The sequence below is a fragment of the Marmota flaviventris genome, chromosome 18, assembly GCF_047511675.1.
Source record: "Marmota flaviventris isolate mMarFla1 chromosome 18, mMarFla1.hap1, whole genome shotgun sequence".
In the NCBI taxonomy this organism is placed as follows: domain Eukaryota; kingdom Metazoa; phylum Chordata; class Mammalia; order Rodentia; family Sciuridae; genus Marmota; species Marmota flaviventris.
This window is the reverse complement of record NC_092515.1, coordinates 57,811,117-57,824,133: the sequence shown is the minus strand read 5'-3', so window position 1 is coordinate 57,824,133 and position 13,017 is coordinate 57,811,117. Positions and strand designations below refer to the sequence as shown.

General features: G+C 51.3%; 1 protein-coding gene across 1 annotated transcript in view; it reads right to left on the bottom strand.

Moving 5' to 3' along the window:
- Nucleotides 1–13,017, bottom strand: part of Plcg2 (phospholipase C gamma 2) — a 124,246-nt gene that overhangs the window by 44,680 nt on the left and 66,549 nt on the right. The window contains exons 8-14 of the mRNA XM_027933125.2: nucleotides 12,108–12,151; nucleotides 10,318–10,390; nucleotides 6,796–6,897; nucleotides 5,936–6,054; nucleotides 4,809–4,894; nucleotides 3,344–3,464; nucleotides 117–285 (exon numbers count right to left, since the gene is read on the bottom strand). Of these exons, the coding sequence (XP_027788926.1) occupies nucleotides 117–285; nucleotides 3,344–3,464; nucleotides 4,809–4,894; nucleotides 5,936–6,054; nucleotides 6,796–6,897; nucleotides 10,318–10,390; nucleotides 12,108–12,151 (714 nt within the window). The remainder of the gene's footprint in view (nucleotides 1–116; nucleotides 286–3,343; nucleotides 3,465–4,808; nucleotides 4,895–5,935; nucleotides 6,055–6,795; nucleotides 6,898–10,317; nucleotides 10,391–12,107; nucleotides 12,152–13,017) is intronic.

Below are 13,017 nucleotides of genomic sequence, written 5' to 3'. Positions count from 1 at the left end.
TAGGTTTTACATTACCCCTGAAACCCAGGGGGACACAGAGGCACCTCGAGGGTAAGTGGCCTTTCCAAGGCCATGAAGTTGGTAAGGAGAGCAGCACCTGGAGCAAGGCGGCCTACCTTGATGATGATCTTCTCCCGCAGCTGGCTGGGCGACGGCAGCTGGTCGGCACTGGCCTCCGTGGGCTTTGTCAGCAGCTGATCGCCAAACACCTCCTTGAAGACCTTGGCCATGTGGCGCTGCTGCTCCACGCAGCAGTGCTCCTCGATGGACAGGATCAAAGGGAAGCTGCAGCAGTAGGGCAGGGTCAGTTCAGGAGCGGGGCGGGCACCTCCACGGCTGCCCCACACGGACCCATGACGCCTGCGCCCTGGCTCAGCCGAGGAGGTGGACACCGCACCAGAACTCAGGCCCTGCTGACCCCAGAGCAATCATCAGCCACTTTCCTATGTTCATTGTGTCTAGGTACAAACTACAGCAACTTTTCTCGGTGCTTTTCTTTTAACTTATGCACATCTTTAAATTTAAAAAAATAAAAATAAAAAAGCCCCTGAAGTTTTAGCTTCTAACCTACAAAAGAGGTGAAAACACAGTACAATGAGTACTCATGTGTCAACTAGAGGCCCCAGTGTTAGCATTTTCCTGGGTGCACCTGCTTATCCTATTTATTTTTTCCCATTTTTATAAAGTGTAATTGTTTCGTTATGTTCATTTATCACACGTATGTGCATTGTATGCACGTGTATATACTGATATATTATTTGTGTATGTGTGCATCATGCACATTTTGTGTGTGCAGGTACAGCTGAATCTCATTGTCTGTGGGTGCCATGGTCCATGAGTCACTGCCAACACTGACCTGAGCCATCTGCTCCTCAGGGGAAAGACTGGCTTAGAATCTTTCAAGCCTTTGGTCACATTTTTATCAACTGTTAATTTGAAGACCTTTTTTAATGAGCTTCTGTTTGAAGACACCTCATTCAGTATATCCTGCTGACTCATTAACAGAACTAGAAGTTGTGCTTGAAGGCAGCTGATCTATCACATGGATTTTCGGGCACATCACAGCCTTCTCGTTCTTAGGAACCCCACCCAGCACTTCTGCCCTGTGCTTGGGGCCACTTCAAAAGGTGAAGTCACCAGCCAAAGTTCAAAAATATGAAAAACATGGCATGAGAGAGACGACCAAAAGGACACTTGTTTGCATTTCAAGGACTGAAAAGAAGGCAAAGCATCTCTGCATCTGAGCTGGGCACGTGCGCATCAGATGACTCAAATTTCCCACCACTTGTCACATGCCCAGAAATGACCTCAAAAGTGCTTTGCAATTTGGAGTTAGAAATAAATTTTAGAATACAGAAGCCACCAATAAGAACTGATTTTATATGTGTGTGTATCATTTGAACAAGTATATCTATGCCTATATATGATTTGTAATGTGCCCAAGGTACATACATGCACACATTTACATTTTTTCCTGAGCCATTTGAAAGGAGGCTCAGAAATCCCCCCACCTATATCTGCTAAGAACCAGGCCACTCTCCTGCCTGCCCACACCACCATTACTGAACTCAGGAAATTATCATTAATTCAATATCACTGAATAGATAGTGTATACTCAAATTTCCCCAACTAGCGAAGAAATGTAATATATAGCTAGGTTCTTTCCATCTAGAATCCATCTGAGGTTTGTGCAATGCATTTATTATGAAGCAAAACTATTTCGAAGGCAGGTGTGTCTCTATCATAAATAGGAAGCCGCAGCACCAGTGGAAAGCAGAGTACACGTGGAAGGGGGGGGCTTTAAAATAAAATCATTTAGCCACGTTTCACCTCAAGACAATCCTGGGAAACAGATTTAAGCCCCCATCCTGGTCCACACAGCCGAGCTTCCAGAACAAAGAAGACACAGAAAACTCCATTGGGAGCCAACTCTGAATGGAATGGATGCTGCTTATAATCTTTTTAAAAATCCTTCTTAATATGAACACTCATCCATTTTACCACAAAACAATGTATTTGACTATAGGGTCCAGCCTTGCAGGTCCCCTTTTTGACCACAAAGCCCTCCCCCAGCTATGAGCAAGGCCATGCCCTGTGACTGCACAGCCACTCCCAGCCACAAGCACTGTGAAATCAAAGCATTCTCCCCAAGAAGTCTGCTATGGCATGAAGGCTGAATGTCCCCAAAGGCTTGGTCCCCAGGTGGCAGATCAGAGGTGAAAACCTTTAAGAAATGGGGCCTAGTGGGAAGTCCTTAGGTCTCAGGAGTGAGCCCTTGAAGGGGACTGTGGGACCCTGGCCTCCTCTTCTTCCTCTTTGCTCCCTGGCTCACCATGTAAGTGGTCTTGTTCTGCCATGAAGTGCTGCCTCACTACAGCCCAAGACAACGGGGCCACTCATGGCCTGGAACCTCCAAAACTTGAGCCAAAATAACCCTTTTCCCTTTATAATTTCATTATCTCGGATATCTTGTTACAGTGACAAAAAGCTAATAGAGTCTGATTGATTTCACCATCTCTGTTAACTCGGGGTCCTTCATGGCTTCACAGACAGTGGAAGTCAGCACAAGCAAGGGCTGAGGCTCTTGGGAGAGAGGCCGAAATGCAGACTGTGTGTGCACTGATTTGAAGGTTTCCTACTGTTGGGAGTCGCCCCAGCTCCAAAGACTAACTTCCCCATCCCCCCCAGAAGAGCTGTCCGATGGTGAGCCCTGCTGGCTCACATGATCCTTACCCACCAATCAGACTAGCCCTGCTGGCTCACATGATCCTTACCCACCAATCAGAAAGCACCCCATGCCAACTGTCAAACCCTTCAACCATTAAACTGTCATAACTGTCAAACCACCCCCGGCTCTATAAATATGCAGAGCCGTTCCTCAATGAACGGGCATTTTCTCCAACAGCAAGCCTTAATCGTTCTTTCACCTACCAGGTAGGAAAAAACACTCAGACACAGTGCGAGGACTGGGTAGATATCACCGTGTCTAGTCTTCACTGCCGCCCTGTGAGGTACGCGTAATTATCACCTCTGTTTTTAAGATGTGGGAACCACAGCAGTGAACGGTGAGTGCCTATCAGGTTGCTAATGAACAGAGCGGGATTCAGACTCCGAGAGAGATCCCAGCGTCCCTTCTCATGGTGCTGTTACCTGCCAGGAACGTCAAAGAGAGCATCACGCCACTGAGGCCACCGTGGACCTCTCACCAGCCCCTGGTAGTGACTTTGGCCAAGAGGAGGTGCAGACCCACAGTGTTTGGGGAAGGAGGGGGTGGGCAGTTCAGTGTGTGTGTCTGTCTGTCCCACACTAGCCACTTTCCCTTAAAGGCAACTGGCCAGCTGACCTGGAGGCAACGAAGGCGTGGTCTTTGATGGCCTGGACGACGTCATCAAACTTGATCTTGGTGGTCCGCGTCCAGCCGTGGTAGATGATGGGCTTCCCGTCGGGCCCGTCCCAGCAGTCCACTACGGGAGAAACAGGGCAGCTCAGCAGCAGCCATCCGGGCCAAGGGCAGCAAGGTCAGGGCTGCTCCCACAGCAGCCCAGGGACCAGGACTCCGAGGAGCACCCCCAGGCACACAGGGATTCACCGTGTACCTGGGGTTACCCGCCCACTCATATAACCCAATGCTTCTCCAAAGAGAAATAGTCCCAACGCCTCTTTTTACTAAGCTCTCCACAGTGTGTCTGCTTTTCCCACGTCCCCTGGGGAAGCCTTGCTTGCCTCTCGGCCAGTGAAGTAACAGAGGGCATGAAAAGACCGTCAAAGGTTCAAGTGAAATATTCAAACAGAAGCAGACTATGGAGGTGAGCGACCCCCAAATTTTCAACCCTCTCCTCACCTAAGCTAAGAGCTTCTGACTTATTTTTTCACATTTGCTTTTTGGGAGAATCTATAGAATAATTACTGTTAAACTTTATACCATGGTGAGTGTTTTTGGTAACACTGGAATCTGAACCCCTGGTTTATGCCTTCTTCCAGCCAAATCCACTGCTATGCTGTCCCAAACACAGCAGTGTTAGAGGCTTGGTCCCAGGGTTGAGGGGAGTGCTAATCAGAGGGGACAGGGCCTTTAGGAGGTGTGGCCTAGGGGGAGGTCTTCAGGTCACTGAGGGCATATCCTTGAAGGGGACTGTGGGACACAAGCCCCTCCCTCCTCCTAGCACATGATGTGAGAGGGTTTGCTCCACCATGCTTTCCCTCCATGATGGGCTTCATCTGAGCTGTGAACCAAAATAAACCTTTTGTCTTTATAATTATGACAGGCCTTTTGCGACAGTAAGCAGAAGCTGACTAATACATCTGCCTAGGAACCTTTGAGATTAAGTGAGGCTGGAAGGGAGAAAGCCAGACAGATGACAAAAAGGCAGCACAGAAATAAGGCCTGTGCCATCAGCCCAGCCATGGAGACCCTGCTTGTCCTTTCCATAAATGCTCACGAATGCCCCAATAGTGGTGAGACGCGGTGCCTGGGCACACGGGAACCAGTGCTAGAAGTAAAGGGCATTGACTTGCCTTCTCTTAAAAGCAGGGGGTGGCCCAGCCTCCCACTCTTTTGGGACACTCTCTGGGTGCCCAAAGCATTCTGGGCGAGGCTTGAGTAGTCATTCCTTGACTCGGGGACAGACGGGTGTCTTCCAGGGAAAGGTCCTTGCCACTTCCCTCACTATAGGTACTCCTGGCACCAGGCCTCCCTCGGCCTGTCCTGCTTGTCTCTGATTCAACCCTTTAAACCCAAAAAGCTCCGAGCAGCTAGAGAGGCAGTGGCCCCAGTGGCTGTGCCACTTCCTCCAGGACGGGCTACTCACGTTCGATGCAGCGGCAGCCCATGCGCAGGCAGCGAATGTACGCTTCCGGGGACGACTCGCTGCGCAGCTGGTCACCTGTGAGGTACCTGAGACAGGAGAGTGGGTGGCCATGAGGGGAGGGAGCACGCAGGGCAGCCATGCACCTCAAGGTGTCCCCTGGGAACATCGGAGCCCTAGTCCCCACAGCTCTAAGTGCTCCCTGTCTAGAAATGCCTGAACCAAGGCCCGGTCAGACACACAGTCCCAGGGCTGCACTGGTCACTAGCTTAGACATAGGCCACCTGCCAGAAGTGAATGATGGCCCCTGGCAACCCAGAGCCTGGGATGGCGTGTTCTTTCTAGAACTTGGTCAAAGGGTTTCGGGAGTGAGAAAGAGCAGATGATAAATCAAGGCCCCGCGGCCGCCCACTGGGCCTGGCTGTCAGCAGTGCTGGCCCTCAGCATGCTCTCAGCGCTGCAGGCCACACAGAGTAGGTGCCCAGCAGCAGCTGGTGGCCTTCATTGCTGTGAGCCACGCCCACCAAATGTCCACAGGGACACTCATACACTCCTCACCGCGGCCACCCACGTGTCAAGGGACTGTGTCCCTTCACTGTCTCCTCCTACGTCTGGGAAAACCCACTGACAAGAATGAACAGGGCAGGGAAGACAGAACCGTGGAGTCGATTTGCCCCTGAAATACTTCACTCTGAGATACTCAGAGGATGACGTACCCACAGGCCTTTTCTCAGTACCCCCCACCACCTGCAGTGACACTTGAGAGAGCACAGCCTACCACCTTTCTTTTCTCTCTCTGCACCCACCAGGGACAGGGCCTGGCCCAGAGCAGACACTCCATAAATACCAGTCAACGGCCAACTGAATTGCTTTGCTATGTCCACTGAGACGCACAACTTGCAAAAAGGCAGGTTTGCCGACTTAGGGTTTAGGGCCATCGACAAAGGATTATTACTCCAACACCAACTTGGAGAGGAAGCTGTGTCCCCCACCCCTTCCAGAAGCTTCTGCACATCCCAGTGTGAGCAACTGGCACTCCCTCTCTACCCTGTGTGACAGGCCTTGCCAGGGCAGCCCCCTGGGGCACCGGCCACTTGGCCCCTTGGCCCCCGGGCTGGCAGGAAGCTCACGTGTTGTGGGACGAGGAGATCCAGTAGTGCGACAAGGGGTTATTCATGTCCTGCATGTCCACCACGTCGTACTTCTCGTCCCAGATGCTGTTTTCTCGTGAAAACAGGTACGTGAGGAACTGAAAGAGAAACAGAGGCAGAGCCGTGGCTTGAGGACCCCGTCTGGCTGTTTCTGCTCTGTGCCCACACAGGGAGAGGGCAGCTCTGACACATGCACCCACACATGGCTTCCCGGATTCTCAACACACCGGCTCAGGTGGCATAAGGCCACAGCCACCCTGGGCTTCCTGCTCTCTGCAATGTTTTCTTTTTTAATGTTTATTCCAAAATGTTTGCTTCCTACACAGTAGTTTTCCGTCATTACAGTAACAAACGTCTGTGAACTCGCCACCCAACTGAAAACCCAGAATGTTCCCAGAATCACATTACCCGAAGGCAGGACACTTCCTATCCCAACACCTAGCTCCTTAAAATAAAAAAAAAAAATCAGAAGCCCAAGTGACCCGGGCTGCACTCTACCTGGGAGAGCCTCCCCCACCCTCCCGGCCTCGGGCCTCCCCTGCTGCCCTGAGCAAGGTGGACACAGCCATCCCTGCCCCAGCCACACTTTTCAATCTTGTTCACAGTGACATGTCTTCCCTGGTGGCAGCGCCCTCTAGTGGCAGATCACACAGCCACACAGGGAACAGGCACAGGAAAGGCAAGGCAGGAACAACCCCAAACCTGGGGAGCCCCTCAGAGACAGAGGGACCCGGGGCAGCTGACGGCAGTGCCCTCCGAGGGAAGAGACCCAGGAAACAAACCCTGGAGGACACAGGCACAGCCAGCCGTGCCCACGCAGCAGCGAGCTCCCCACTCACCTCATCCACAAACAAGAAGGGTTCGGCAGTTTCCCTCACTGTGTCATCGATGAACTTGGTCATCCGCTCCCGGACCTTGTTCAGATCCTGAGCCCACAGCTCCTGGAAATTACAAAGAGAACAAGAAATCACCAAAATGACAACTGACAAAATTCCTCACCACTCAGGATCTATCCAGTTGTAAAGACCAAACTATTGACCAATTCTGAATTCCTTGGCCATCCTTGGCCATCAGGGGCCACATATCAAGGTCTTGGCCAGGGGTCAGCAAATAGACTCTATAAAGGACCTAAGAGCAAATATTTTAGGCTCTGCAGGCCACAGGGTGATAATTCAACCACTGCCTGTGCAAACACAGCCACAGACAATATGAGACACATGGGCGTGGCTATGTTCCAATAAAACTTTATTTGCAAAAACAAGAAGAGGGCTACACTTGACCCATAAGCTGGTTGCCGATGCATGCCCTGAAATAGTCTGCTACATTGGTTGCTATGAAGCAGCCAAGGAGCATGGCGGTTGTGTCAGCCTGCCAGGGTTACCTGCCCGGCTCGTCCTCTCCTTCCATAAGGGCAACCTTAGGCAAGATATATGCCCTCTTTGTGTGTCCACATTCATGAAATTGAAATTATAGTGTTTGCTGCACGCTTCAGCAAGGGACTGCATAGAAGGTGGTTATGGGCTTAACGTGGCACCTGGCACACACTCAATTCATGAAAGTTTGTACAAATAATTACCATTCCCAATGGCCATCTTCAGCCCATACAAGGCTGCAAGTCCTATACTGTTACTGTCATTTTAGAGACAGAACACAGAAGCCCAGGTCCATTAAAAAATGACCCCAAGTCCACAGGGCTCATAAGTGGCAGAGTCCAGTTTCCAAGTAACTAAACTTTGGAGAGTGGAAATAGAATCTGATCATGCCCTCTTTTCAGGGAGTCAGCCAAGCAAGGCTGCTCAGAGATGGCTAAGGCCTGGAATATACCCAGCCCGTTCCAAAACAGCTTCTGCAGTCTTAGAATTCCAAAGTCCTTTTGGAAAAGAACACATCGCATACAGTCACTCTGCTTTCCTCTCCACACCCCCAAACCCCCAAGCCCCCAACATTCACAGGCAAAAGGAATGAACTGTGGCACACACTCCAGCTTTGACTGTGGGTTTCAGATATCCTAAAACCTCTGTCCTTATGGATAATAAAAGCAAATGTGCTGGCAGACGTGAGTGTGGTTGGATGGGAAGGGTCAGAGGAGGGTGTCAGGAAAGACAAAAAGCTGAAGCACAGGTGCAAATGGCGTGGCGAAGACCTGCCTTGCTGGCACGGGATGCAAAACCACAACAAGCCCTGCCGAGGCCTCATGCAAATCCGCCGGGATCTGCGGCACAGAACGGCGGAGGCTGGGAGCAGTGAGTTCATCTCCATGTGGTCCTTAGGTCTCTGAATAGGCAACGTGAAGCTTCAGTGGTAGGATACCGATGGCAATCCCTTGCTGGCCCAGATGTCCCAAAGAGGCCGGACCTGGCTCCCTTCCTTCCATCCCCACGAAGCATTTGATTTTATTAAAAGGCACAGTTCTTAGCAAATATAATCTGACACTGGACTGGCTGTGCACAAAGAGACCTCTGCCTGAGGGAGATGACAATTCAATATTCTAGGAGGGAAAAAAGCATCTACATGATGTGGGTGGCTGCACTAAGCACCTGCGACAATGAAAACGACAAAGAACGATGACGAAAATAAAAATAAATGGTGCTGGCAGTCACCCTGGGCACTGGCTCTGCCGGGGCCTCTGCTGAGCTCTCTCAGCAGAGTGACTCATCCAGGATGTACCAGGACTCCAGAGGGTGTGTGATACTCTCCACGCAACATACACGGGGAACAGAGGCCTCTGTGTTAAATAACGGGACCTAATGGGGAAGCTGAAACCAAACCCAGGCACAGGGGCTCTAGGGGCTGAACTTCAACCCCTTTTTGTGGAGTAACACCCAGGGCTGGCTATACTTAGCCAGGCCCCTGCTAGAAACGTGGATGGCTCCCGGTTTCCATTCCTACTAGAATACTGTTATTTCCTCAGGACATGTGCCTAGGAGGGCAACTATTTAATAAAAGTGTATGCATCTTGGTTCAGTGTTTTCATCTTAACAGCACATAGCCAAATGGTTCTAGAAAAGTTGTAATAATTTGCACAAAGTACTATAGTAGCCATTTTATATGAGCACCACCACCCTAAAAAAATGTCACACAGATCCCCAGGTGCACAGAGCGCCCCTGCCCTTTGCTCCTGGCCCTATGACCCTAAGCTCTAAGGGCACCCAGCCGCTGGGGCCCACCGGGGGAATCCTGCAATACAGTAGGTAACCACTAGGTGGGGCTAAATCTACACCCAAGTCAGCCTACTGGGAAGTTCTGGAACATCCTGGCTACTGGTATCAGTAATTGTATCAACTTAACTCCAAAAGTTCCCTGCAAAACTGAACAATCCAAGCAAAGAAGAGCAAAGAATCTCACAAGTAACTGTGCCCAACAGAATTAATTTTCCCCCTTCCTTTTAACCTACCTCCATCACTTTCCCTGGGCCCTACACAAGCAGGGTATGATGGGCACAACACCCATCAAAGTCCTCTTTCACCATGGCCCAGAGCGCCAGGGACCTGCCGCCACTGCCTGGGCCCTTATGCAAAACGTGCCTCCCTCCTGTCATTAGCCTCTCTACCATCAACGAAACCCAAACCCGGGCAGGGTACTGGGTGGCAGACACCAAGAAACCGCTCACTGTGTCAGGTGAAATAGGAGGACTGTGGCTGTGGTTTTTAAAAACAAGTCCCCTTCTGTGCAAGAGAGCTACTGAAGCATTTATAAGTCAAAGGCTACAAAATCCAGGCCACAGAGTTCAGCAAAGGAACGGAGAAGGGGGCAGGTCAGGGAGACTCGGGTGGAGATGGGAGGGAGGTGAAATAAAACTGGCAAGATGTTCCTAATTCTAAGTCTGAGTAATGGGGACGTATGGTTCGCGATCTACTTCTGTGTATGTTTGAAATATCTGGCAACTCAGTATTTTTATGTAAATGAAATTCATTTTGTCGTGAACCTTAAACAGTTCTAAAACTATAAAGTCTATTCAAAAAGATAAAGAAGTCAAATAAATAAGGGAAAACGTCAATGAGACTCCAGTAATATAAAGAGAAATTTTAAAATCATGCAACTATACTTGTGTGGACAGACACGTACACACAGCCCTACTGCAATCTTCTCTGACCCCCCCATGGTTCGGAGCAGTGTGAGCTCTCATCCCTATTTACCAAGAGGAAATGGGTTGAGAGAGGCTGAGCGCCCTGCCCAAGGCTGTGCAGCGAGGGAGACTTCAGACCCCAGGTCACCACCCGTCACAGAGCTTTCAACACCAGCCTAAAGCACGAGGCACCACGGTCAGAGAGGCTACTGCTGTTCTATGACAGTCAGAGGCCAGGTGGACACGGTGTCCCCTGAAGGCACCCCCAGTCTCAGTACCCTTGCCATTCTCTCACCTGCTGCTCATGTAAGAGAAACCTCTGGAAGTCCTGCAGGTAGACAGCAGAGGCATCCGGCCGATCAGTGTTGCTGCCCTCAGGGAAAGAGAGCACATTAGAGAGAGAAAAATCAACAGAGGGCCCCGCTCCACCCAGAGTGCCCAGCCCCCACTCTGCCAGGTACCAGGCTGGCCCCCAGATGATGCAGGTGAATGACACAGAGTCCCTGACCTAGGAGGACTCAAGGAGGGGCCCTAACACCAGAATCTCAGAAAGTGGAGCCTGGACTCTGCATTTGGCCATTCCCAGTGCCATCCAAGGTCTGGGGATGAAGTATGAAGTAGGGCCACAGAGAAGACCGAGGAACCAAGCAAGAGAGATGAGGCAGGAAGGTGCTGCCCGGGGGAGAGCCCAGAGGGCCCCACCCAGACCTGGAGGGCCAGGGAGGCCTTCTGGAGGAGAGGCATCGACCCCAGAGAGTGAGGAGGGGTGAGTGGGATGGAGATGAAAAGTGTCCAGCAGGGGCCCAAGGAAGAGGGGTAGGGGACGATTCCAGAGGGGAAGGTGGGGGCCAGGAGGCAGGGAGGGCAGGACCTCAGGGCCACAGTGTGCACAGCCCCTGCTGGACAGGGCCACATGTGGAGCCCATTTAGCAGGAGCTGATGCTAGAGGAGCAAATGGACCAGAGCCTGGGCCTCCTCAGAGTGTCCCGAGCCCTCAGGGGCTCTGAAGACGGGAGAAGCAGCTGCAGTGCAGGACTCTGCCAGGGAGCCAGCAGGGGCCCTCGGTCTGGAGACCCTTCCTCTGGACAGAGGGATCCTTCACTCTGATCACAGGCAGGGCCCCTTCCCCAGCAGGCTGTGGGCAGCCGCTTCCAGGAGAGGACATTTGCAGCTACCAAAAGCCCAAAACCTCACTGAATGGGCACAAGCCTCTGCTGGTTTCCAGGGAAGCACACTCCACAGAGGAGAGAGCTGCCCGAGCACACGCGAAAGGGTGGTAAAGAGGTGGATTTACACTACATGGGAGACCTAACGGGCTGGAGCCACTCCCCTTACCAACACCAAGAGTCACAAGTCTGCTGTCTCAGACTTGTTACAAAGACATTCCTGAGCAGCCTCCAGGCCTCACACTAACCCTTCCACCCAAACTCTGAAAGTCTTCATTTGACACCTCCGTTGGCATCTTGGAGCTCTAGTTTAGAGAGTGACAGAGGGAAAGTCACTCCTCACTGAGGACTGTTGGTGCCCTACAGGCCATATTCTAGGTGCCACTTCACTCCATGCAAACGCTTCCGGTCAGACAGGCTTGGGAAACACAAGACCCCTGACAAATCCCCCACCTGAGGACTCCTGAGGCACAGAAAAGTCCTGACGAGTCCTGCAGCACTGACTTTGGATAACGCTGTCACCATAGACCTGAGTCCTCGCCATGTGCCCGGCATCAGGAGGCACTGTACACGCTTCACCCACTTTAATTCAGTGCAACCTGCTTAACCAGGAATCTCCATTAACCTCACTTTAGCTTCTGTAGGAACCCTGCTAACTTGTCAAGTCCAGGAAGCACACTCTAGGAAGGAACCCCGAGGTACACAGGCTTCTTTGTAGAGCCTTTTGGACCATCCACCCAACACTCTCCACCCCGTTGCTGTGGCCCCGCTCCCATGCCACCTGCTCAGGCTGGCCGGTCCCCTGCCAGGGACCCTGTCCCTGAAGATCAGTAATGGCACAGTGGTGTCCCTTCACAAAGGCCAGCTGCACCCAAGGCAGAGCTAACCTGAAAAGCAATGACATATAGAGGTGCCTCACCCCAGGATGAACACCGCGGAGTCCTTCTTGAATTCGTCAAGAATCTGAAAAGGAAAACATGCACAAAATGATATTGGACAAGTCACACGATGCCAACAAAAAGACTTGTTAAAATATCACGGGAATCCATGTTAGCTGTAACCATTTAGATGGAACAGAAACTTCTGGAGCAAAAGGGAGAAGTCTCCCTCCCTCATCAGTCCTCCTCCTGAGAAGCGACCGCTCTTTGTGATCAGATCGGCTTCCTCCTGGAGCTTGATCTATGGGTGTTCATCTACCTAGAGCTCACTTTAGCACATCACCCACGTCTCCCGCAACTTCAGGCTGGTGTCTCCTGCTTCACCCATGATTCTGCAACCTCAAGCAGCCCACTTCACTGGTTTGAAAAGCCACATTTTATTTCATGATACATGTCAGTCAACTTGTTCTCACACCAGTCTTATAAGGAGACCCCTGCTTACACACGTCCACCCTGGCCCATGCTCCAGCGTTCCCACAGGCCATCTTCCTAGAACCAAATCCCAGCGTGAGATTTGCACATGAGCTCCCAGACAATCACTCTCAAAACATCGACCCCGCTGGGTACCCCCACTGGACCATGTCACCTTCCCTCCCAGCATCGCTACATTTCAAATCCTCAGTGTTTCAAAGATGGTATTTCTCATCTTCAAATCCAAGAGCAGGAAGAAAGGCCAGACGGCTTCAGTTCTGCTCTACCAGCCTGTGACATGGGCACCTTCCTCCTGCTTCTACTCACACCAGCTCATCTGCTGAGCACTGGACACACAAATGCGTGCACACACACAGCCCTTGTCTGGGACTGGACACTGCAATTGTGTAAGTATTTGAGTAATTCTTCTGAACAGAAATGGAAATGCAGCCACTGGCCTGTGACTAACATTAATGATAT